General features: G+C 46.6%; 1 protein-coding gene across 2 annotated transcripts in view; it reads left to right on the forward strand.

Moving 5' to 3' along the window:
- Positions 1-10,810: 10,810 nt before the first annotated feature.
- The window catches only part of LAP3 (leucine aminopeptidase 3), a 31,855-nt gene continuing 17,924 nt past the window's right edge, over positions 10,811-24,741 (forward strand). The window contains exons 1-7 of one of the 2 annotated variants that reach the window (XM_017871753.1): positions 10,811-11,161; positions 13,437-13,552; positions 15,859-15,913; positions 16,388-16,493; positions 17,587-17,746; positions 19,070-19,234; positions 23,037-23,195. In XM_017871753.1, the coding sequence (XP_017727242.1) occupies positions 11,060-11,161; positions 13,437-13,552; positions 15,859-15,913; positions 16,388-16,493; positions 17,587-17,746; positions 19,070-19,234; positions 23,037-23,195 (863 nt within the window). In that variant the 5' untranslated portion in view covers positions 10,811-11,059. Of the gene's footprint in view, positions 11,162-13,436; positions 13,553-13,932; positions 14,042-15,858; positions 15,914-16,387; positions 16,494-17,586; positions 17,747-19,069; positions 19,235-23,036; positions 23,196-24,741 lie in introns of those variants that run through there. The other variant, XM_017871754.1, reaches the window with a different exon arrangement.

Below are 24,741 nucleotides of genomic sequence, written 5' to 3' on the forward strand. Positions count from 1 at the left end.
TCCAGCTTATCACCTTGTGTGGGAATGTCTTTCCCTGTTTCAGGCCCAATGTGTGCTCCTTTGTCCTGTTTAAGCAGGTGTGTTAATGGCCTTCAGGTATGCCTCTGGCTATCAGTATTTTAGACCCCACAGGGGCAGGGAAGAGACAGGGTCCTTCTGCTGCTGCATGAAACAGGTGCAGGGGGGTTGTGTCTGCTGCGAGGGGACTCACTGGTCATGACCAGCATCCACTACTGAAGCTAATTTTGCTGTGTCTTCTCTGTGTGAGCAAAACACTGTTCCATTCAGGGTTCAACTGTGTTGTATTTCCGTTGGTGACTCAGACACCAGAATGCAGTGGGCAGAAGGGCTAGGTCTTCTGTTCCTGATAATAGGCAACAGATGCTACTTGCTTGACAGTTTGGCTCAGTGAGCAAGTCTCTATGAGATGCATCATGATGGGGTAGAAATGCAAGGGCTTGTCAGCCACATTGCCCCAGGGTGTTGCAGACTCTCTAGGGTGTACAGGGGCAGGGGAGGCTGGCCTCCCTCTGATCACAGGGTGATATTCCCATGGTGTCCCAGGGGCCACAGACAATGTTAGAGGGAAATGGGAGGAGCCCCTAGTGCAGAGAGTTTTACCTATCCCAGTCACTTGCTGGCCTCAAATAAGATCTGTTTGCACTCAACACAGAAACACCAACGGCATTGGTGAAAACAGAACTGTGGAAATGAGGTCCTTCTCTGAGAATGAAACACAAAAATGGAAGGACAAATATGGACGAACGCCAGGGAAGTCTCACGCAGCCTGGCTGGCACATCTGTTCGATAAAGGGACAATATAGACGCAAATGTCTCAGGCCAAATGGCACAGTTAAGGATAAGGCCAGTTGAAACAGGGTCCTTTGCAGCAGTAGCATTGGAAGTTGTTTAATAAACCATGGACCAGACACTGCCTTTGCAGCCTTTGGAGCCTCCTGGCCCCATAGAACTGCTGGTGACCCCAAAATCCACACATGCCAATTGGAGCCTGTGGCAGCAGGAAACTGCCACTAGAGGACACCAGCCTCTCCAATCTTGGACACATAAATTGCCTGAGGCAGCCACCAGATACACCCCTTTCAAACAGCAGCTTCTTGCTTGCTATTGGGCACTGGTGGAGACTGAGCATCTTATAGCCAGAGTGCTGCGTATGATGTTATGACCTAAACTGCCCATTCTCACTCTCGTGTTTATGAATCCTATCAATAAAATTGGATAGGCTCAATAGAGCTTAATCAGCAAACGGAAACGGAACATCCAATATCAGGCCCAGCCAGGACCACACAAACTAAAATCCTCCATAAACAAACAGCCAGCTTAGCAAAAGGAATGAAGAGACCCACTGTTAATGCTTTGCCCCTCCAGTGGTGACCTGGGATCCAAGATTCAAAGATGTACCTGCCAATGGTATGACATGGTTTACTGATGAGTCTTCGAAACAAAGCAAATGGGGTGCCCTGGCTTGTGGCTACCATCTGGCCAGCAGATGGTCATCTTTTGACTTGACTGGATGTGAATGTTCTCCCCAATGGGCCAAACTGTGTGCAGTGGTGATGACCACGCAGGCCACACCTACCACTATACCTTGCTACTTTTCACTGACTCATGGGCTGTTGCCAAGAGTCTAATCATGTGATTGGGGAATGGCACCTGAATGACTGGACTATTGAGAGATCCCCCATGTGGGGACAAGAACTATGGAAGCACCTTGCTGACTGGGAAGGATGAATACATGTCACTCATGTGGATGCTCATAGAAAACGGCCTTTTGAGATGGATCATGAATGAAACTCTCGCCGATCAAGCTTATGCCCTATGAGTGACAACCGCCTGCTTGATACATCAACCCACTAGACATGGAAGTCCACCACAGACAAAAGAAGGGGCCAAGGCCTGAGGGATGATCCTGAAAGATGAGACTAAGGATGCAGTACAATCTTGTGATTCTTGCCAATGGGCCTAAATTGTTTCAAGAGGAAAATTAGGGCACATAAACTGAGGACTAGGACACACCTAAGTCTGGTAGGTTGACCTCACTGGACCCTTGACCCCTAGCCATGGGCCCCATTGGTGCCTCACGGCCACTGACACCTCCTCAGGCTATGGTGTTGCCATTCCAGTCTGTCCTATGGATGCTATAGTTACCATAGGGGCCCTTGAAAAGAACTTATGTTTTTGGATACCCCAAGAGACTTCACTCTGACCAAGGAACCTCTTTCATTGTCCAAGCAACACAACAATGGGTGGATCCTTTTTTTTTTTTTTTTTTTTTTTTTTAAACAGAGTTTCGCTCTTGTTGGCCAGGCTGGAGTGCAACAGCACGATCTTGGCTCACTACAACCTCCACCTCCTGGGTTAAAGCAATTCTCCTGCCTCAGCCTTCCAAGTAGCTGGGATTACAGGCATGCACCACTGACTTCCATGGAATATGATAGACTTTCCATGCACCCTGTCATCCACAGGGACATGGAGCCATTGAACAATGGAACATCCCACTCACACAGTCACTGATGAAAGGACACATGGCCTGCGAATGGTGTGGCACCCCTGTCTCACCAGGGCAATGTAGACCATGAACACTCCATTTTAGCACAACAGAAACATGACACTGCAGCACGTACTGGAAAATACTGAGCTTGGCGGGAATTGAGGTGGACCAGGGAGCTGCCTGTTTAGGCTGTGCCTGTGATATCCCGATCTCAGCATATCCAACAGTTTGTTTGTTTGTTTAGAGCACACATCTTGGGGGTGGTTTGCAGTTTGGGCCACCATAGTACTCACACAGGGCTCCTGACTCTGCTCTGGAGCTGATGCTTCCCTGGGTGCCTTCCTTTTATGGGAATCCCACAGGAGTACAGGATGAGACTAAGCAGTACAAAGGTGCTAGGGTACCTCTAGTGGCTCTAGGGGAATCTCATTCTTCCATTCATGTGGGCAATGCTGTTGAGCATGTCAAGTTTGTACAGGACATGACCTTTCCTCCTGAACTGGATGAATGAGGCCAAAAGGTCTGGCTCAAGCAACAACGCAATGCGTGCCCTGAGAGGTAGTAGTCTCAGGACTGAGACAGACAGCCTGGGTTGTGATATCTGGGCAGCTCGTACTCCAAGTAATAGAAAAGAACACCTCTGACCACAGGAAGCATGAGAAGTGGGTGCCCAATCTCTGCTCCTCTTGCTCCTTCACAGTACATGGATTGAGAACATATCAGTGAAGATCATCCCAGCAGTAGCAGCAGTGAAAGACTGGGAGTGTTGCCGGGTCTTCCACTTGAGTATTGGGAGCATATCCCTCCAGATTAATAGTTCACATGTGGCCTATTGCAAATCTGACAGGGGTCCCAGTGGCCATCAATGGGTTCTGATCAGACAGTGCTACACTCAGTCTGGATTCCGATACACAGAATACATAATATACCCCATGAACGAAGCTTACCTTAACCATAGATACAAAAGAAGAGGTGGGCTTTATTTTTAATTTTTGAGACACAGTTTTACTCTGTTGCCCAAGCTGGAGTGCAATGGCGCAATCTCAGCTCGCGCCACCTCTGCCTCCTGGGTTCAAGCGATTCTCATGCCTCAGCCTCCCAAAGAGCTGGGATTACAGGCACACACCAAAATGTCCAGCTAATATTTGTATTTTTAGTAGAGACGGGGGTTTCACCATGTTTGCCAGGCTGGTCTCAAACTCCTGACCTCAAGTGATCTGCCTGCCCTGGCCTCCCAAAGTGCTGGAATTACAGGCATGAGAAACCACACCGTACCTGACTTTCTTTTTTAAAAATAGATTTCAGAATGAGGTTTAATTCTATGTTCACTAAAACATCCAAGCTGTTTTCAGAAACATGAAAAGTCCTAAGTTGCACTGTGATTTTTCTTGGTGTCCATCCTGAGGGCTTAGTCTGTTCCAGATGCCACAGGAGGAGCCAGCACCATCAGACATCAGAGCAGTTTGTGGGTTGCTTTAATTAATCGCCCTCCTTAAACTTGTCATTATCATAATGTACCCAGTCCAGAGTCAGCTACCAGTCAGACCTACAGCAGCCCCACCATGCCCACAGTACCCCCATATGCCCACCATGGGAATCCAGTTCTTGGCCAGCTCCCGGTAGCATGAACCCAGGAACCTTACTCAGCATTGCTGCACCATCCACACCCTCAGGGTGAGCCTGTCTGCCAGCCTGGCCACACTCCAGTGGTATCCTGCCACCTGAACCATGGTTAAACCAGATACAAATTTTGTACAATTGGACTAAAGACTCTGAGAACAACTCTCCTTGGCCAGAGTTACATATGTGCTCTCTTGGGTTATATATTCCTCTGTGGGGTGTAGTAGCTTGCAGAGTGCCTGTCCTTAGATGGGGCATGTTGTTTGAGGATTTGGGGTCCTTCAGTGTTTGTGCAAAATGTCTCTAAATTGGAAGGGCCACATACTTCTGGCACATCGCAGGGTTGCCTGAGTCAATTTGCCAGGAAAGCAAACACACCTGGTTCCACTCTGCTGCCCATGTCCTCATACGCAGTATAGGCACACAGGTCCTGGATAAAGATGATACACATCTCGTCATTGACTTTGTAGAGATAGCAAATGCTACTGCCTGCGCTATTCAGGACCAGCAGGATGCATTAAACTCACTAGCCAAGGTGGTGATGGACAACCGAAGTCCTCAATTATCTGTTGACAAAACGGGATGGCATTTGCACGACTGCCAGCACCTCTTGCTGGGTATAAATCAATAATTCAGGCAAGGTAGAAAGTGAGCTGGAGGATTCCTGCTGAAGCGGAGTGCCGGTTAGCTGTATACCCGCAGTGCCCCCAAGACTCATTCTTTCACCTCTTTAGCACACTCAACCCTGGCCCTGGGGGGCTCCTGGTTGAGGACCATCCTCCAAAGAATGATCATCCTCCTGTGTCTGGTTCTCCTAGTCACCCTGATGAGGGGCTGCCTCGAAATGACAAGGAGTCTCTACAAACAGACTGCATCCATATCAGTGGTTCACACCACTGAACCCAATTCTCCCTCCAGATTTAGGGTGGGCAATGATCCTACAGGATTTGATGTGCTTTATCTGCTGTTTTAGTTGCTAAGTGAGGGTTGGGGGGTGGACTGTTGGGAAAGGAAGACTCAGATATGAAGTCTTTTTGTACCTTCTCCTCCCTGGACATGGCCACATAAGAATTGGTCATGGGCCTGGAACACATCTTTACTGAGAGCCCACACAGCCTGGGCCAGGTTTGTTGCCTTGTGTGGGGAAACCTTTCCCTGTTTCAGGCTCAAGGTGTTCAGTGTGTGCATCAACGACCTTCAGACACACTCCCCAGCTCTCAGTGTTTCACACTCTGTGGTGGTGGGATGAGTATGGGTAGTCAGGGCAGGGTTGGGGGGCGTCAAAGGGTCATGCTGCTATAGCACAAGAGAGGTGCATGGAGGCCAATTGCCCTTGTCTGCTGCAGGGGGACCCATTGGCCATGGGAGACCAACATCCACTATTGAAGCTGCTTTTGCTCTGTCTCTTCTCTGTGTGAGTAAATCATTGTTCTGTCCCATTCTTGACTGCACTTGGACTTCTGCTCCTGATAATAGGTGTCAACCGTAAATAATGAGATTCAGAAAATATGATTGAATATAGAGCTTATTTGAATGCAAATCTTGAGGATAGCCACCCGGGAAACACAGACTCCAAATGAATAGGGTCAGCATTCCAAAGTGGGGAAGTTAAGGTTTCACTTATATAGGCAGAGATAGAGAAGTTTCAGCAGGATTACATTTTTGATACAAGACCAGCACATATGTTACAGTGATTTACTACAATGATTTGTTACAGTGATTTGGTTACAGATTGCTACACGGCAAGAAAGAGTACTGTGCTAACCCCTCAGGAGTGATAATGATCTGTGGGTGTCTTCTCTCTGGTCCCACTTGGTCTTCCTAATTACTTACAGGGAAAAAAAGGCAGAAGCAGCAGCTACATGCCACGTGACTAAGGCCACATAGCCATATTCCTCTCAAGGCTCAGGATAATTTAAAATTCCAACAGCTTTAAGTTTGAATTATCTACTTTCACATAGGCAATAGTGCCACTTGCTAAACACTAAATATGGTAGAGCAGAGAGAAAGAAGCCTGAGCCTCTGATAACTCTGTGGAGCCACAGTATTAGCTTTGGCTGTGTCTTCCAGCCAATATGTGTAAGCCTCTGTTTAAGAATTTCTTCTTCTTTTCTTTTCTTTATTTTTATTTTTATTTTTTTTTAAGAGACTCCCTGTCACCCAGGTTGGAATGCAGTGGCATGATCTCGGCTCACTGCAACCTCTACCTCCTGGGTTCAAGTGATTCTCCTACTTTAGCCTACTGAGTAGCTGCAATTACAGGCGCCTGCCACCATGCCTGGCTAATTTTTTGCATTTTTAGTAGAGACGGGGTTTCACCATGTTGGCCAGGCTGGTCTCGAACTCCTGACCTCAGGTGATCCACCCAACTTGGCTTCCCAACATGTTGGGATTACATGCTTGAGCCACCTCGCCTGGCCTTGTTTAAGAAATTCTTAAACAGTGTGCAAAAAGCTATATAACAGTAAAAAATTAATGCATTGGACCATAAGAACTTCTAGCTGGGCATGGTGGCTCATGCCTGCAATCTCAGCACTTTGGGAGGCTGAGGTGGGTGAACTGCTTGAACTCAGGAGTCCCAAGATCACACTGGGCAACATGCTGAGACACCCTCTCTCAAAAAAAAAAACCAAAAAAAAAAACAAAAATTAGCCAGGTGTGCTGGTGCACGCTTGCAGTCCCAGCTACTCGGGAGGCTGAGGTGGGAAGATTGCTTGAGTCTGGGAGGTCAATGCTGCAGTAGAGCCATGATCATGCCAGTGCACTCCAGCCTAAGTGACTGCGCAGTGAGTAACTGGGATTACAGGGGCATACCACCACACCCAGCTAATTTTTTGTATTTTTAGTAGAGACGGGGGTTTCTCCATGTTGGTCAGGCTGGCCTTGAATTCCTGACCTCAGGTGATCCAACCACCTCAGCCTCCCAAAGTGCTGGGATCACAGGTGTGTGCGACCACACCTGGCCCCAATCTCCTGACTGTTGAACTCTCCCAGTGAATGTTGGTATCTTCATCTCAAGCTCCTGCTGGACTTTTTTTTTTTTCATCTGCTTGTCCCCTGTTACTTCCAAGTCAACATTTATCATTAAACTCCCCATTTTCCCCCAAATAGCTTGCCTTCACAGTTTCTCTCTTCCTAAGCAGGAAGGGAGCATTTAGGGCCCCAAACAAGGCACTGGTTTATGTTCTCTCATACTCATAAGCCTGTATCCAGCTGATTCTGCATTTCACTTCCCAAATGGGGTCATCTAGCAAGTTCCATCAGAAATTCATGCCTTCAGCTAGCTTATCTGCTGTTCAAAGATAAGTTTCCAAAAAAAGGTAAAACCATGACTCTCAAAGAGATATAAAAATGGGTCCAGGCATGGTGGCTCACACCTGAAATCCCAGCACTTTGCCAGGCCACGGCGGGAGGATCACTTGAGCCCAGGAGTTCGAGACCAGCCTGGCCAACATGGTGAAACACCGTCTCTACTGAAAATACAAAAATTAGCCAGGCATGGTGGTGGGCACCTGTAATTCCAGCTACTCAGGCAGCTAAGGCAGAACCACTTGAACCCAGGAGGTGAACTTTGCAGTGAGCCGAGATCACGCCACTGCACTCCAGCCTGGGTGACAGAGTGAGATTCTATCTCAAAAAAAAAAAAAAAAAAAAGAAGGAGCGATATAAATATGAACACATATTAAAGATTTTATGTAACTCATGAAGAAACCAGATAATTGTCATATCTGGCTCAAAACAGAATTTTAAGATTGGATATGTGTGCTGGGTGTGGTGGCTTATGCCTGTAATCCCAACACTTTGGGAGGCAGAGGTAGGAAGTTTGCTTGAGCTCAGGAATTTGAGACCAGCCTGGGCAATATGGTTGATATGACTCTGATGACTACACGGACACCAGGGTTCTTGGTCTCGCGCATATAGGATTAACAACACAGACACACGTGGAGTGGTTTTAAGGAGCGAAAAGGCAAGAAAGAGGGAAGGAAGAAGAAAACAGCTCCCCAGAACAGAGACAGAGGGAGGGGGTATTCAAAGAGAAAACCCCATGTGCTGCGGAGAAGTGGCTGCTTTTATTGGGATGCTGGAGGAGGCAGTGTCTGGTTTAAATAGGGCCCAGGAGATTGGTTTGACCAGGTGTGTCATCACATAGTTGGCAGAAAAACTGGCCCTCCCATCCTAGCCTTCTAATATGCAAATATGGCACGCCATGATGTTCTACACACGGGAATATGTGGGGGCGGCCATGTTGTCAGGCACATGTGCGCACAAGGGCAAGAAAAAGATGGCGGGATTCGCCAAGTTTGGGTGGACCCAGTTTCTAATGGCCTTCCTTTGCATATCAAAGCTTGCCAGCTGGCTGTAAGAACCAGGGCTTTCCTGCTAGAAAAGAAATATTTCTGGAGCTGCTTTAAAAGAAACAAAAACTTCCCAAGGACCCCTTTTCCTCTTTATCTGCAGAAAATAATTTCTTAATAACTCCTATAACATGGTGGAATCCCATTTCTACAAAAACATACAGAAATTAGCTGGGCACAGCAGCATGTGCCTGTAGTCCTAGCTACTCAGGAGGCTGAGGTGAGAGGATTGCTTGACCTGGGGAGGTCAAGGATGCAGTGAGCTGAGATCATGCCACTGCACTCCAGCCTGGGCAAAGGGCAAGATCCCGTCTCAAAAAAAAAAAAAAAAAGTATATATTTATAGATCAGGAATATTGAAATGAATGTGCAAATGGAGATAAAACTGGTTTTTTTACATGGGATGATGGGCTGTCAACTGAATGCATATCAACTGGACAGGAGAGCACTTACATATCTATAGACAAGAGTTGACTGCATCTCATAACTGTTTGCAATTTACAGAGTTGTGAAAAAGCTTCCATAGAATCTGAGTAAGATAACCCAAAGGAATTTCCTCAACAGTTTCTCTGGGCCGGGCATGGTGGCGTGCACTTGTAATCCCAATGCTTTGGAAGGCTGTTGTGGGAGGATCACTTCAGCCCAGGAGTTCGAGACCAGCCTGAGCAACAGAGAGACCCTATCTCTACTAAAAGCAACCAAACAAACAAAAGCCAGGCCTAGTGGCACAAGCCTGTAGTCTCAGCTACTCGGGAGGCTCAGGTGGGAGGATCACTTGAGCCCAAGACTTCAAGTCTACAGTGAGCTACGATCGTGCCACTGCACTCCAGCCTGGGCGATAGAGCCAGACCCTGTCTCTAAGAAAAGGGTTTCTCTGGATGATGCATTGGTTTTCACTAAGGCACCACTCTTCCCAGCACTGTTCAGTCTTTCTCCACCCTTGACTCCAGTGTCTATCAATCATAAATAGCTTTCACCACCCCACCAGCTTCTACAAAGACTGTCTATTGACTCCCACATCCACAATAAACGTCTCTTCCTGCCTTTCAAGATTTCCTTTAATCCAGCATCACTCTCTTTGTATAACCACCTCTTACTCCAGGCAGGCCTGATCTCTCCACCCCCAAGCCAAGCCAGCACCCTCCCACACATTCTCCTGACCCAGATCTTCACCTCAATCATCTATAGCATTCTCATTCTGCTGGCTCCTTTCAAGCTTTCTCTTTGTTTTTGCTTCTATTTTCTGAAAACCACACAGCACCCATCCTGTTCTTTAATTATAGATGCTACCTGCACTAGACCTTGATCATGAATTCATTCAAACATATTATGAGCACCCTGTATTGGTTCCAGGGACAGTCTAAATGCTAGATCTAGGCACTCGCTATGCAGAGATGAAAAAGGCATGGCTCCCTAGATGACTGGGGGGAAACAGACAATGAGAATGAAACCACCTTTGCAAATATAACTAAGAATATTATGACAGCAGGCCGGGAGCGGTGGCTCACGCCTATAATCCCAGCACTTTGGGAGGCCAAGGCAAGCGGATCACGAGGTCAGGATTTCGAGACCAGCCTGGCCAACATGGTGAAACCTCGCCTCTACTAAAAACACAAAAATTTGCCGGGCACAGTGGCTCACGTCTGTAATCCCAGCACTCTGGGAGGCTGAGGCGGATGGATCACCGGAGGTCAAGAGTTCAAGATCAGCCTGGCCAAGATGGCCAAACACTGTCTCTACTAAAAATACAGAAATTAGCCGGGCGAGGTGTTGGGCACCTGTAGTCCCAGCTACTCGGGAGGCTGAGGCAGGAGAATCTCTTGAACCCGGGAGGCGGAGGTTGCAGTGAGTCAAGATCGCGCCATTGCACTCCAGCCAGGGATACAGGCGGGAGACTCCGCCTCAAAAAAAAAAAAAAAAAAAGATTAGCTGGGCGTGGTGGCAGGCACCGGTAATCCCAGCTACTCCGGAGGATGAGGCAGGAGAATCGTTTGAACTAGGGAGGCGGAGGCTGCGGTGAGCCGAGATCGCTCCATTGCACTCCAGCCTGGGCGACAGAGTGAGACTCCGACTCAAAAAAACAAAACAAACAAACGAAAACTCAGTGGGAGTGTCTTACTATTCAGCAACTTTGAGAACAAGGTCTGGCACTCAGTTCCTATTTCCCGGGAGTTGCCCAGCGCTCCTCCCACACCCGCTCGCAGAGCTCGCCTCGCCTCCGTCCCACCCATCTTGTGACGTCACCCTCTCGGTCCCGCCCCTCTACTTCGCGTTCGTCCCGGGACCATAAACCGCGTCCGGAAGCCCCGCCTTTTCGCCACCGCCCGCATGCGCACGCGCACAGGAATGCGGGCACACCCTTGAGTCCCCTCAACAGCCGCGGGTTGGTCCCAACAGTCCAGTCGGCCGGTGCTGCCCATCCACCCCCGGCCCAGACGCAAGTCCGCTCGCCCGGCGCCCGAGCCTGTCCGCGCGCGCTTCGTCTGCACCCCGAAAGCCCCGCCCCGAGGCGCGCGCCCGCCCACCGCTCTCCACGTGCTCGCTGGAGGGCGGCGCGAGGGGCCGAGCCGACAAGATGTTCTTGCTGCCTCTTCCGGCTGCGGGGCGAGTTGTCGTCCGACGTCTGGCGGTGAGACGTTTCGGGAGCCGGGATCTCTCCGCCGCAGACATGACGAAGGTGAGAGGCGGCGGCTCGCTCTCGGTGCGATGCTGGGGCCATGTCCGTGGGCGACTGGGCTGCGGGGCGGGTCGAAGCTGCCGTGTCCGGGGCGTCCACGCCAAGTTGCAAAAATCAGTTTAAAAGAAAAATTCTCTCCTTGCGGGGATCGGCCTAGGCCGCTGAGGACCCCAGCGGTCGTATTGAGGGCGCGCTTCCCCTGTTTGGGGCGAGGGGGTGATGGCTGTAGCCGCCCTTTACCCGGCTCCGCTCGGCCGCGCGCTTGCTCCAGTTGTCACCCGCGGTCCTCGCAGTAACCCGGGGAAGGACGCAGCCGTGGGGCCCCCACCCGAGCTTGGAGGAGTTTGCCAAGGTGAAAGGGTTTCTGAGGTCCCAGAGTCACAGGGCTCTTTCCCCCGCGGAAGTGAAAGGTCAGGGAGTTAAGTGGTTTGGAAGGGTTTCTAGAGGAAATGCATGTCTCTCTAGAGAAAAGGGCTTTCTTGGCAGAGAGACCCACATTTCCCAGAATTAAGAGCACCTTCCAGAAGAAAAGTGAACTCCAAAAAATTACGAAGGTCTCTCTTCAGATGTGAAGGATCTGGAAAGGGAATGACTCTCGGAACCAGCACAAGCTTGGGAGTCACAGCTGAGCACCAGAAAGAGATGACTGTCCCTGCAGAAGAACGTTCTAGGTGGAGCTTGAGCTCCAGTCTCCTGCAGGTATCTCAGTGGCTAAGGGACCAGTCGCCTGACCAGTGCTGTCTCCAGTACTGTGCCACAGCCTGCACAGATAACAGTTGCCCAGTTGTCTCAATTGATTCCCGGGAAGTAAACAATCTTAGGAAAGTTAGAACCTGGCAGAGTTAATAATGCCAAGGAAGGCTGTTGCCTTTGGTGGAAAAGACCGAGAGGTCACTATTCTAAGTGTCTGTGTGGTTTTGTGGAAAGACCAACTGCTGGGTGGGAAGACATCTGGATTCTCACTCAGTCTACCAGACAGGAGCTCCTTTGTCAAATTAGGTTTCAGTTTCCTTATCGGTCAAGGGGGAATGAGACTACTTGTTCTTTCCACCTCGCAGAATTGCCGTCAGGCAGACGAAACATTTTTAAAGTCATAAATTGCCGTGCGAAAGTAAATACTAAGTATTACTAGGTTTACTTTCTCATTTCTGGTATTTGAGACCTGGGACTTGCAAAGGAGAAGAAGGGAGTGAGCCGCTAAGTGCTTAGCAGAATGCTTCTACCCTCTCTAGGAAGTTGGTACTTCTCTTACAGCCTCTGTGTTGACCGCAGTCCTTACGTGGCAACAGCCCTTATGATGGGAGGCACAGCCATTGACTTGATTGGAACGGCATCCTAGGATATCTGGGATTTGCACTTGAGGATTGTAGGAGAGGAATCCTATCAATCCTACAATTCTATCCTCTTAGGTTCTGTGGCTGGGCCTAAGAAAACTGGCGTAAGATATATTAAGAGAAAAGAATACAGATTTTATTTACTATTTTTACATGTACACGGGAGTCTGCAAGAGGAAAATGAAGACCTGAAGAAGCGTTGGGCGCAAAAGCTTGTATACCTTTTTGAACAAAGGACAATACATTGTGGGGATGTGACAAGACAAAGGGGCTTGGGTTAGTAAACTGTGGAATAATCACTAGGAATTCATATGGGGGGAACTAATAGAAGATAAGGGTAAGTTCAGTAGGTTTATTTGTACAGGTCCATTTTGGTGTTGACTTCCAGTTTCTGGTGACAAGAATGTTCTCCTTTTCCTGGTACAGGGAGGTCACCTTTCTCATGGGGATTTGTATGACCTGCTTTTAGGGAGAAAGGGAGGTCAGAGAGCCCTTCTGCACCTGCTGTTTCTCAAGCGCCTTTAGCTCAAAATAACCAGTGTGCCAAAGCGGCACATTTTGGAGTGGCATGTTCTGGTTCCTTTCAGGGTCTAACTTGGATTTTTCTTAACAAATCCATTTTTCTAAATGGATTTTTCTTAAACAAAACATCTTTCTGCTCCATTTGAAAGTGAAGCTGTCTCCCGGGAGTGAGCACAAAAACCCAGGGCAATGTCCAGGACGGGTAGTGATGGGTCTTGCTTTGGCAGGAATCTGAAACACTTGGGCAGGTGCACGTGTAGCTGACCCCAGCTCCTGCTGCCTTTTTGGCTTTCTTCTGTCCTTGGGGAGGACAAGGTTTGTGTGGAATTATTTGTTCCTTCTAGAATGTGGGGACTCCTAAGCCCCTCTAAGGGATCTACTGTAATTCTATTTTATTTATGTTTTTTGCTTATTCCCAGGGCCTTGTTTTAGGAATCTATTCCAAAGAAAAAGAAGATGATGTGCCGCAGTTCACAAGTGCAGGAGAGAATTTTGATAAATTGATAGCTGGAAAGCTGAGAGAGACTTTGAACATGTAAGTGTTGCTTGTGGGCTCTAGTTCTTAAAGTGCCACCAAATCAAAACAGTATTTTTTCTTNTGGATTTTCTTAAACAAAACATCTTTCTGCTCCATTTGAAAGTGAAGCTGTCTCCCGGGAGTGAGCACAAAACCCAGGGCAATGTCCAGGACGGGTAGTGATGGGTCTTGCTTTGGCAGGAATCTGAAACACTTGGGCAGGTGCACGTGTAGCTGACCCCAGCTCCTGCTGCCTTTTGGCTTTCTTCTGTCCTTGGGGAGGACAAGGTTTGTGTGGAATTATTTGTTCCTTCTAGAATGTGGGGACTCCTAAGCCCCTCTAAGGGATCTACTGTAATTCTATTTTATTTATGTTTTTTGCTTATTCCCAGGGCCTTGTTTTAGGAATCTATTCCAAAGAAAAGAAGATGATGTGCCGCAGTTCACAAGTGCAGGAGAGAATTTTGATAAATTGATAGCTGGAAAGCTGAGAGAGACTTTGAACATGTAAGTGTTGCTTGTGGGCTCTAGTTCTTAAAGTGCCACCAAATCAAAACAGTATTTTTTCTTTTCTTTTTTTGAAACAGAGTCTTACTCTGTTGCCCAGGCTGGAGTGCAGTGGCACGATCTTGACTCACTGCAACCTCTGCCTCCTGGATTCAAGTGGTTCTCATGCCTCAGACGCCCAAGTATCTGGGATCACAGGCATACCCCACCGCTCCCGGCTAATTTTTATATATATGTATTTTTTTTTCTTTCTTTTTTTTTTTTTTGAGTAGAGATGGGTTTCAGCGTTGTTGGCCAGGTTGGTGTTGAACCCCTGGCCTCAAGTGATCTGCCTGCCTCCGCCTCTCAAAGTGCTGGGATTACAGGTGTGAGCCGCTATGCCAGAGCAAGAATATTTTTCTGTGCCTTTCTGTCAGAAGAGACAATTCTGGGAAGTGCTGTGGCCAGAAGCAGAAGTGAAAGCCTGTGTCTTTGGAGTGCACTTTGGTACTTTGCTTCAGTATGAATGGGTGTGCAGTTCTGGGAAGTCAGGCCATTTCCAGCCCCATCACAAATCTATTGGGAAGGAGGGATCCAGAATAATCTGGAAAGTACCAGATTTCCTCAGCCCACCCTCCTGGCTCAAATTCACTTTCCCCACCCTCCTCCTCCCAGCTGCCTTCCCACCAGCCTCTCTACTTCTTTTAACTCCCCTTTTCTTGTGAGAGACAGCAGGATCCCTAACATAGTTAATAGCAGCCTAAGGGTTTTGCTCTTTTATTGCATGCCTGGAGTTGCAAGGGTTTCTCAAAATTTAAAGTATCTGTGAATCACCTGGGGATATAGTTAAAATACAAAAAGTCTCCTTGGGGCTGGAGATCCTGACAGCAGGGAAACATTGTAACTGCATGCTGTATTTGGCAGACATAGAAGTATCCACGTAAAACACTGCAACTACGGTGTTAATTAGAATCTAATAGATGCAGTCTAATTACAGTAACTAATCATCAGTTAAGAGAATTTGTATCTCTTCTCAATTTCTTATCAGTTCTTGCAGTACACAGAGCATTCTCAAGTGCACTGATTAATTCATTAATCCGAAAGCTAACCTGTGAGTACAGAACACCCTGCCTTCCTAATGGATGGCTGTCAGCTGCATTCCAGAGCATCTGTGCTACGGGCCTTTTATAGTCATGGATCTGTTTTGTTTGGAAATTGCCCAGGATAGTCAGTATCCGGTTTGGGTGTCTGGTCTGTAGAGAAACCACATAGATATACAACCTCCAAGCCAAACACCGCTTAGATTACTGCAGTGTTTTTGGTGTCTTGTGTCTTTTATTGAAAACGTTTGAGATTCATTGGGTTCAGCGTCAATCAGTGCTCAGACGCCTTGTGCAGCTGTGGCGTTGCTTTCCATTGTTTTCAAATATGTTTGTGTTAGATCTAATCTGAAAGTTTGTTAAGTAGTTTTTGAGCTAGAATTAGAAAGGCTACACCTAAGAAATCTGGGCTGGGCACGGTAGATCAGCAGTGTAATCTCTATTACACCTATAATCCCAGCACCTTGGGAGGCTGAGGTGGGAGGATTGCTTGAGCCCAGGAGTTTGAGACCAGCCTAGGCAACATAATGAGACCCTGTCTCTATCAAAAAAAAAAAAAAAAAAAGAAAAAAAAAGAAAGAAATCCGGCTTGAGAGCATTCTGTATTTGGATAAAAAATTAGTGAAAAAGACCATGGAAGCAGCAGAATAGTGTGATAATGGTGAGTATGTAAGTGTGCCTTCCCAAGTGAGCAGAGCAAACTACCTGTTTTAAAACGACTGTTTCCTCTTGTTTTAGATCTGGACCACCTCTGAAGGCAGGCAAAACTCGAACCTTTTATGGTCTGCATCAGGTATGAGAAGAACATGATCATTTGGTAAACCCTCAATGAGCACCTAATGTATACCAAGTATTGTGACTGTCTAGTCATACTAAACATTTTGTGTTGGATTGTATGATTTTATTCCAGTATTAAGCAGAAACATTTAAGATTAAGAGGCAAATTACTGTCAAAAAGTACTGCCTATCTTATATTCCTCAATCTGAAGGCTTTCTTTATCTGGTTGTGGCTCTGGCTTACATAGAATTATTGGCAAAAGTATCCTCACTCACTCTGTCTCTCAAACATAGAAGTTATAAAATTTTGCCAGGACACACAGGTTTAAAGAAAAAAAAACCACAACCAAATTTCACCATGAGTTTAGCCCTGTTGCTACAGTTAAAGTAATTGTGTGGGAGTTCAGTGAGTTTCCACATGTAAAATTCCCTGCTGGAAATGAACGCATGAAAGAAATAAAGTGGTTGATTTGGTGTATCTGTGGGACAGGACTTCCCCAGCGTGGTGCTGGTTGGCCTCGGCAAAAAGGCAGCTGGAATCGACGAACAGGAAAACTGGCATGAAGGCAAAGAAAACATCAGAGCTGCTGTTGCAGGTTATTTCACTTTTTAAGTTTAAAGAACCCTAAGGATCCACTCTTTATGGTGACCTCTCTTTCCCCCTTTTTGTCCTTTTACCAATCGCTGCCCCTTCCCACGTTCACACAGACATAATTCAATTCATCTTAACAAAAATTCAGTTCCTCTTGCTGAATATGCTTGGCTTTATGATAAATACAGAAGGTTAGCTAATGGAATTTTATTTTTAATATGTCTATATCTTGTTTGGGTGTTTTACTACCATTTGTTCGCTCTGGTCATGTTAGAGCTGTGTCTTACCAAAACCTGTAGTGTGCAGATTTTTTGTAATGCCACCCTGATGCCTCCTGACTTTTAAATAACACAGAGTCATCAGAGTTTACAAATAAGGAGAGTAAGGAAGCAAAGCGTGGCGTGCTTGTTTATCACTAGCCAAAGGTGTGTGCCTGTCCCAGTGTGTCCCAGCAGAAGTCATTGAGTCACTTAGCGTTAAGCAGCAGGACGGGCCTAATACCGTCGAGAGCCGTGATTAAAGATGCTTTGGAAAACATTTCTGAAACAGTGATAATTGGCTTGGTTACTCTTTAGGCCTGTGTATATTGTAAATGCTCATTAACTTCAGATATCACTGAAGTGGTTATTTAATAACTTTTATTTGAGAGTTTTTGCTGACCTGATCTTAATAAAATGCTGTGTTAATAATGGACTTTGCTCAGTTCCTTGGATATAATTTCGGCATCATTTCCCTGCCATTTTTAATCAGAGAAGTTCTTGGCAATTGGGAAGCTTCCTCAGGAAATCATAGTGTTTCAGAAATAATCCTAGGAGTAATTGCCACTTCCTGAGAGCCTGTACTGCTCTCCCGGGGGAGCTGTTCATTCTTTCCATCAGCCTGTCCTCACCACCACCTGGGAGTGAGGTACTTTCTGTGAAATGCACTCACATCTTCATTTTTCAGAAGAGGAAATGAGGCTCAGAACATTCGGGTATCACGGCTGGGATTTGAACCCAAGGGCTGTTTGCCCAGCACACCACACCATGCCTCTGCTGTGTGCTATTTGAATTGTCTTGGACTGACTTCCAGTTTTCTGATTCCTCTGTCCTTTCAAGCGGGGTGCAGGCAGGTTCAAGACCTGGAGCTCTCTTCTGTGGAGGTGGATCCCTGTGGAGACGCTCAGGCTGCTGCGGAGGGAGCGGTGCTTGGTCTCTATGAATACGATGACCTGAAGCAAAAAAAGAAGATGGCTGTGTCGGCGAAGCTCTATGGAAGGTGATAGAAGCAAATTAGGAGGAGGGTGGTGCTCCCTGGCATTCTGACAGCCTGGCTTTTGGGATATGAGCTGCCTGCTTTTCAGCGCCACCCACAGCTGCATGGCTTGGCTGTGATCTCCTCACTGCCTCAGCCATTTTAATAATGTGGTTACAATTAAGCCCAAGCTCTGCTCCTGGCTCTCAGCATGTGTCTCTTTCCCCCATGACTCCCGGATCCCTCCCTGCTCTGATTACAAGGAAGCTGTAAACAGGTAGCTCTTACCTGAGAGGGAGGAATGACATGACAGACATATCCCACAGGTTTCAACCCAGATGATGTTCATTTAGCTGGCACCTGCTGGCCTTTTGCTAAACGCAAGCACTACACAGATGAAGAGATCCTCTGGATGCTTGGTCCTTGCCCTTGTGGGCTAGTGGGGTCCCTGCTATCAGGAATAAATAAGATGAGACCTTCAGCAGATGGTGCCAAGCACAGTGGGGGCCCTGGCACTGCCCAGGGGTTGGCAGCTGTGGGGAGTGGGGGAGAGTGCGGGCTCTGCAGCCAGCCAGCATGGGCTTAAGTCCTGGCTCCATCACTTACTCGTTGGGGGACCTTGCTGGTTACGTGACTGAAATCTCTGTGCTTCATTTTCTACTTTTGTTAGTAGAGTCGTAATACTGATTTCATGGGGTTTGTGTCATCATCCAAAAGGGCACATCAAGTGGGGAGCACGTGGTAGGCCTTCCAGGCCATCTACTGTTACTCACCCACCTCTGTGTTGCCACAGGAAGAGCCAGGGTTGTAAAACACGTGCCTGTATCCTTTCTCTTCTAAAGCTGATCCTGCTTACAGAAGGGTTGGAATTTGGAGCCCCGACTTAGGTAAAAGAAGGCAAAAAGGCCTTCAGTGCCACATTAGAGCCATTGCCGTATGCTTGCTTTGCAGTTAGCACTTGGGGCTCCATCATTCCTGATACAGTGAAGGAGAACAAAACGCGCCTTTCTGTGGAAGCCTCTTCTCTTCATTTATGTGGTAGATTTAGAGCTTCAAAGACCCCACAGCACAGGCCCTTTTTTATGCAGCTGAGGATTCTGAAGGGAAGTGCCTGACCGGATACCCTCTGGTTCTGCTGCACGTGGCCATGTTTTCTAACTCTTTGCACCATACCATCTGCTGCCCTGGGTCAGATCACGAAAAATGAATCCAGGTCCTATGTGCCAATCGTTTTTGATTTGTAGTCTTCCTCTTTTGTTTTCTGTAAGGTAAGAGTGTCTCCTAGTTGGCAGGCAGTCGGCATTCTTGAGAGGTTATTTGACAGTCACTTTATCTTTCTTCTGCCAGTGGGGATCAGGAGGCCTGGCAGAAAGGAGTCCTGTTTGCTTCCGGGCAGAACTTGGCACGCCAATTGATGGAGACGCCAGCCAATGAGATGACGCCAACCAGATTTGCCGAAATTATTGAGAAGAATCTCAAAAGCGCTAGTAGTAAAACTGAGGTCCATATCAGGTAATTCAGGATTGTGTCACAGACTTGGGATGTTACAGCCAGAAGGAGCCCTGGAGATCCTAAAATCCAGCTCCCTCACTGTTTAGAGGAATAACTTCAGACCAGAGATTTGAGATGACCCACGGGGGGCCACACAGGAGCTGGAATAGAGCTGAGTCTGAGGTTCTATCTGTCTTTCCTTGCCTTTGAGAGAGTGCCGTGATATACTATGTACATGTATGTTTCATAACCGTGTTATTCAGACACAATTAACATACCATACAATTCACCAATGCAAAGTGTGCAATTCAATGATTTTTTTTTGTTTTGTTTTGTTTTGAGACAAGGTTTTCTCTGTTGCCCAGGCTGGAGGGCAGAGGCATGAACATGGGCTCAAACTCCTGGGCTCCGGCCTTCTACCCTAGCCCCCTGAATAGCTGGGTTTACAGGTGTGTGCCACCATGCCCAGCTAATTTCTTAATTTTTTGTAGAGATGGGTCCCGCCATGTTGCCCAGGCTGGTCTTGAACTCCTGGGCTGAAGCAATCTCACCTTTTCCTCCTAAAGTGCTGAAATTACAGCCATGAGACCCCACGCCTGCCCTGATATTTAGAATATTCACAGAGTTGTGCTGCCATGACCACAATCAATTTTAGAACATTTTCATAACCCCCAAAAGAAACCCTATACCCATTAGCAGTTACTCCCTGTTTCCCATCCCCTAAAACCGTCAGGGGATGGACACCGGTTGTTTTTTACCTTTTTTCTTTTTGGTTGAATAGGAGTTGAATTGCTGAATCAAATGGTAGCTCTGTTTAATTTTTTGAGGAACTTAACATGGTTTTGTTTTTTTTTTTTTTTTTGAGACGGAGTCTCGCTCTGTCGCCCAGGCTGGAGTGCAGTGGCCGGATCTCAGCTCACTGCAAGTTCCGCCTCCCGGGTTCACGCCATTCTCCTGCCTCAGCCTCCCGAGTAGCTGGGACTACAGGCGCCCGCCACGTTGCCCGGCTAGTTTTTTGTATTTTTTTTAGTAGAGATGGGGTTTCAACGTGTTAGCCAGGATGGTCTCAATCTCCTGACCTTGTGATCCGCCCATCTCGGCCTCCCAAAGTGCTGGGATTACAGGCTTGAGCCACCGTGCCCGGCCAACATGGTTTGTTTTGGTGAATTCTTCCTGTCTTCACTTTTGGACACAAATGAAGAGCACAGCATGCCTCACTAGACATGGGATGAGAATTTCTGCCGCATAGATTCCCTTAGCCTAGACTCCAGCATCGGTGCTCCCAGGCAGCCCTGAGTGCCGTGTCAGTGGGAGGCTGTTGGAGCTGAAAGGCTGCTCGTCCAGTTCCGTTGCTCTCTTGGGATCTCCAGCCCTTTAAGCAAACCAACTCTGAGCATTTGGGAATTTATGATTAAAACAAATCAACAGGTATTTGTTTGACCTAAAGAATTCTTTATTGTCAAAGCTGTTTCCCAAGGGTACTTTCATTTTAAAGAATTCTTTAGTACTTAATTGTGATTAGAGTTCACTTTTTTTCGGGAAAGCACCTATGGTTTAGACAGAGTGAAGAAAAATTTATAGTCTATAGAAAGCACAGTACTTAGAGCTTGATAAAATTTCTGGAATGGTTAGTGTTTCAGTTTGGGGACTGCCAAAGAATATGGAGCTGCTGGTGCGATTGCCCACGCCTCTGTTTGCAGCTACTCAGGGGGCAGGTAGGAGGGTCGATCAAGTCCAGAAGTTCAAGGCCAGCCTAGGGAACATAGCAAGACCCATCTCTAAAATAAAAATTTTAAAAAGAATATGGAGTCTAGGCCAGGGGTAGTGGTTCATACCTGTAATCCTAGCACTTTGGGAGGCTGAGGCAGGTGGATCACTTAAGGTCAGGAGTTCGAGACCAGCCTGGCCAGCATGGCGAAACCCCATCTCTACCAGAAGTACAAAACTTAGCTGGGAGTGGTGGTGCATGCCTGTGTTCCCAGCTACTCAAGAAGCTGAGGCACAAGAATCACTTGAACCTGAGAGACAGAGGTTGCAGTGAGCTGAGATCACACCACTGCACTCCAACCTGAGTGGCAGAGTGACACTGTGTCTCAAAAAAGAAAAAAGACTATGGAGCCTACGCAGAGTCTTGCAGGTTGTTTAGAAATTAACAGTACAAGAGAGTGAGGCAGGGCAGGTCAGGTGAGGAAGTTGCAAGACTTGTAGCCACACAAAGGGAAAAGAATTCAGCAGAGACCAGGCAGGACGCATGGGTGGGGTGTGACTCGTTAAACTGAGACATAGCTGCACTGAGCCCTCTCTGTTGTAGGTTGGTATATATCAAAGATACACAGGCAGTTCTTCCACAAGGGCAGGACTGTAATCAGATGTCAAGCACTGAGTTAATGATTTAAAATGCCCACATTGCACAGCCTTGTTTTTTTTTTTTTTCAAGTGACTTTTAAAACTGTTTTATCTTCCAATTTTAAATTTTTTTGCCTTCGAAGTGTGCTGATCATCCCACCATGATGCAGTCCTAGTTTAATCATTTTAACAAGTGGCTGGCAAGTGCTGGAGGAGCATTCCTGGGCTGTGGTTGTTGCTGGTCTGCGAGAGGATAGGATTTCTTTCTTGGCCTAGTTACTGTGGCCAGAAATCAATACAAAGCCCTTTTGTGCTCCTAGCCTAGAAAGAAGAGCAATATGGCATCAGTTTTCTAGTTTGAACTAAGGACTGTTTCCATTCTGTTACCCCCAATCCCATGTTTATCGAGTAAGAACTAATTAGTTTTCTCACTGAAATCAAAGATGCCTCAAGCTACAGTTGAAACTGTGAGAAACAGTATGTGACAACATTAAAAAGATAGAATTCAGCAGTTCTTAAAAAGCAAATAAATAGGCTATTTTTTTTCCAGTCATTGGAATATAGCTTTGGTTTGCTGTTTGTTGGTTGTTTTTTTTTTTGTTTTTTTTTTTCATTTTTAGGAATAAAGCAATGGATCCCTTACCTATCTTTAAGCACTCTTTGTGGTCTCAGAGCCTATTCCTAATTTTATTTTTTTAAGAGACAGGGTGTTGCTATGTTGCCCAGGTTGAGTGCTGTGGCGAGATCGTGGCTCACTGCAGCCTTGACCTCCAGGTCTCAAGCGAGCCTCCTGTCTTAGCCTCTGCAGTAGCTAGGACAACGGGCATGCACCAACATGCCTGGCTAATTTTGTCTTTTTTTTTTTTCTGCAGAGACCGAGTCTCAACTTGTTGCCTCGGCTGGTCTCAAATTTCTGTGCTCAAATAATCCTCCTGCATTGGCCTCTAATTTCATCTTTATTATATCTTACCTTATTTGTTTTAGAGACAGTTTCAGTTTCACTTTTTTGCCCAGGCTGGTTTCAAACTCCTAAGCTGAAGCGGTTCTCTCACCTCAGCCTCCCAAAGTGCTGGGATTACAGGCATGAGCCACCGTACCCGGCCTTCTAACTTCATCTTTAAATTAAAATTGTAGAAATATCTGAGTAGATTGGAGGGAGGAAATTAATTATATAGACTGTAGACTATTAGTTGACATTGTATTAGGTACCTTACATGACTTCTCTTAGTAACTCGATCATCTTGTGATGAAAGAGTTACAGACCTCATTTTATAGATGAGGAAATAGGCTTAGAATCAAGTGACTTGCCCAAGAATATACAGAAAGCAAATAATGGGACCTGATAATTGAAACCTTAATGTGTGTATACTTTAAGAGCTTGTATATTATACTTTTCCACACACTGTGATGAGCTTTTTCTGTTATTTTGAAATAAAGGTAACAGTATATTTACTTTTTCCCTCTTTTGGTCCTATAGACCCAAGTCTTGGATTGAAGAACAGGCAATGGGATCATTCCTCAGCGTGGCCAAAGGATCTGATGAGCCCCCAGTCTTCTTGGAAATTCACTACAAAGGCAGCCCCAATGCAAACGAACCACCCCTGGTGTTTGTTGGGAAAGGAATTACCTTTGACAGGTATTTTTTATGGTGTCTGTGCTTTGTATTTTGGTGAATTATTTGTATGCAGTTAAATTACTTGGTGATAGGGGTTTTTTTTTGTTTGATTTTTGTTGTTGTTGTTGTTGTTTTGTTTTTTTTGAGGCAGAGTCTTACTCTGTCGCCCAGGCTAGAGTACAGTGGCATGATCTCTGCTCACTGCAGCCTCCGCCTCCCAGGCTCAAGCAGTCCTTGCGCCTCAGCCTCCCAAGTAGCTGGGATTACAGGCGTGCGCCACCACAGCCAGCTAATTTTTGCATTTTTAGTGGAGATGGGGTTTCGCCATTTGGCCGGGCTGGTCTTGAACTCCTGGCCTCAAGTGATCTGCCCACCTCAGCCTCCCAAAATGCTGAGATTATAGGCGTGAGCCACTGCGCCTGGCTGGTTGATAGTTTGATTCAAAAACATGGTGTTTGGTTGAAGGTATACATTACTTTAAATTTATTATGCTACCACTTCTAAAATGTTTAGAATATGTCAGAGACTGTAAGGTATTTTGCATGTGTTAGCCCTAACCATACCCCTGTGGGCTAGGTATTGTAGACATTCTACAGGTAAAGAAACCATGACTCAGAGTTTAAATAATTTGTTCAAAGTTCCATAACTAGAAGTGGAGTCAGAAGTCAAACTCAGGTGTGTCCTTTTTTAAAAAAAAATATAGAGATGAGTTCTTACTATGTTGCCCATACTGGTCTTAAACTCCTGTCTCAAGCAGTCCTCCCACCTCAGCCTCCCAAAGTGCTGGGGTTGTAGGTATGAGCCACTGTGCTCTGCCTAAAGTGTCTTCAGATTTTTCTGCCATGCACTTTGCTTGTCCTCTGTGGCTGTTAGAGATTCTCCACGAGGTTAGTGGTGATGCCCCTGTTTGGACTGTGCTGTCTTCCCTTTGCTTACTTCAGATGATTACTTCTTTTAGCTGACCAGTCTAGCTCCCATGAATCTGGTTCAACCATAAGTATTTCTTAGAGTTGGAAACTATATCCGGTTATGTCAACCAAGGAGAGGCTGAACTGAGAAAGACGGTGGAGTTTGGTATTTCCCATGGGAAGCATTTGCCACCAAACACAAGTTTCAGGGATGCCAGCGAGTATGAGGCATAAAAAGGGCTACTTAGCAAAAAAACTAGGTTAGAGAAACACATGAGGGGTTTCATTTTCGTTTTATTTGGTTAACTACAGGACTTCTCAGGGTACAGAATATAGCATTTTCTGTATTTCATTTTGAAGGAACCCTGATTTCTGGGAATCACGTTACCTGGAAACTACTTTGGAAAATGCTGCTAGAGAACCATGAGATGTTGATGTCCCCTCGTACATTTTTGTGCCCTTTCTGGAACTCTTCTAGATGTAGGAAGCCTCTGTCATTAGCATGGCTTGCTGCCAGTGTGGTCTCCTTGTGTTAGCAGGTCAAAGTGCCTCTTGTGTCTCCCACCCCCTAGTTCACATTTTCTCCCTTAAAGCATTGATCTCCAAATGGTTTTCCTGGTATAGCCCATTGGTAAAAGATCTTGAGCACATCCCTTTCA

The sequence above is a fragment of the Rhinopithecus bieti genome, unplaced genomic scaffold (genome assembly GCF_001698545.2).
Source record: "Rhinopithecus bieti isolate Rb0 unplaced genomic scaffold, ASM169854v2 scaffold_6151, whole genome shotgun sequence".
Lineage (NCBI taxonomy): Eukaryota > Metazoa > Chordata > Mammalia > Primates > Cercopithecidae > Rhinopithecus > Rhinopithecus bieti.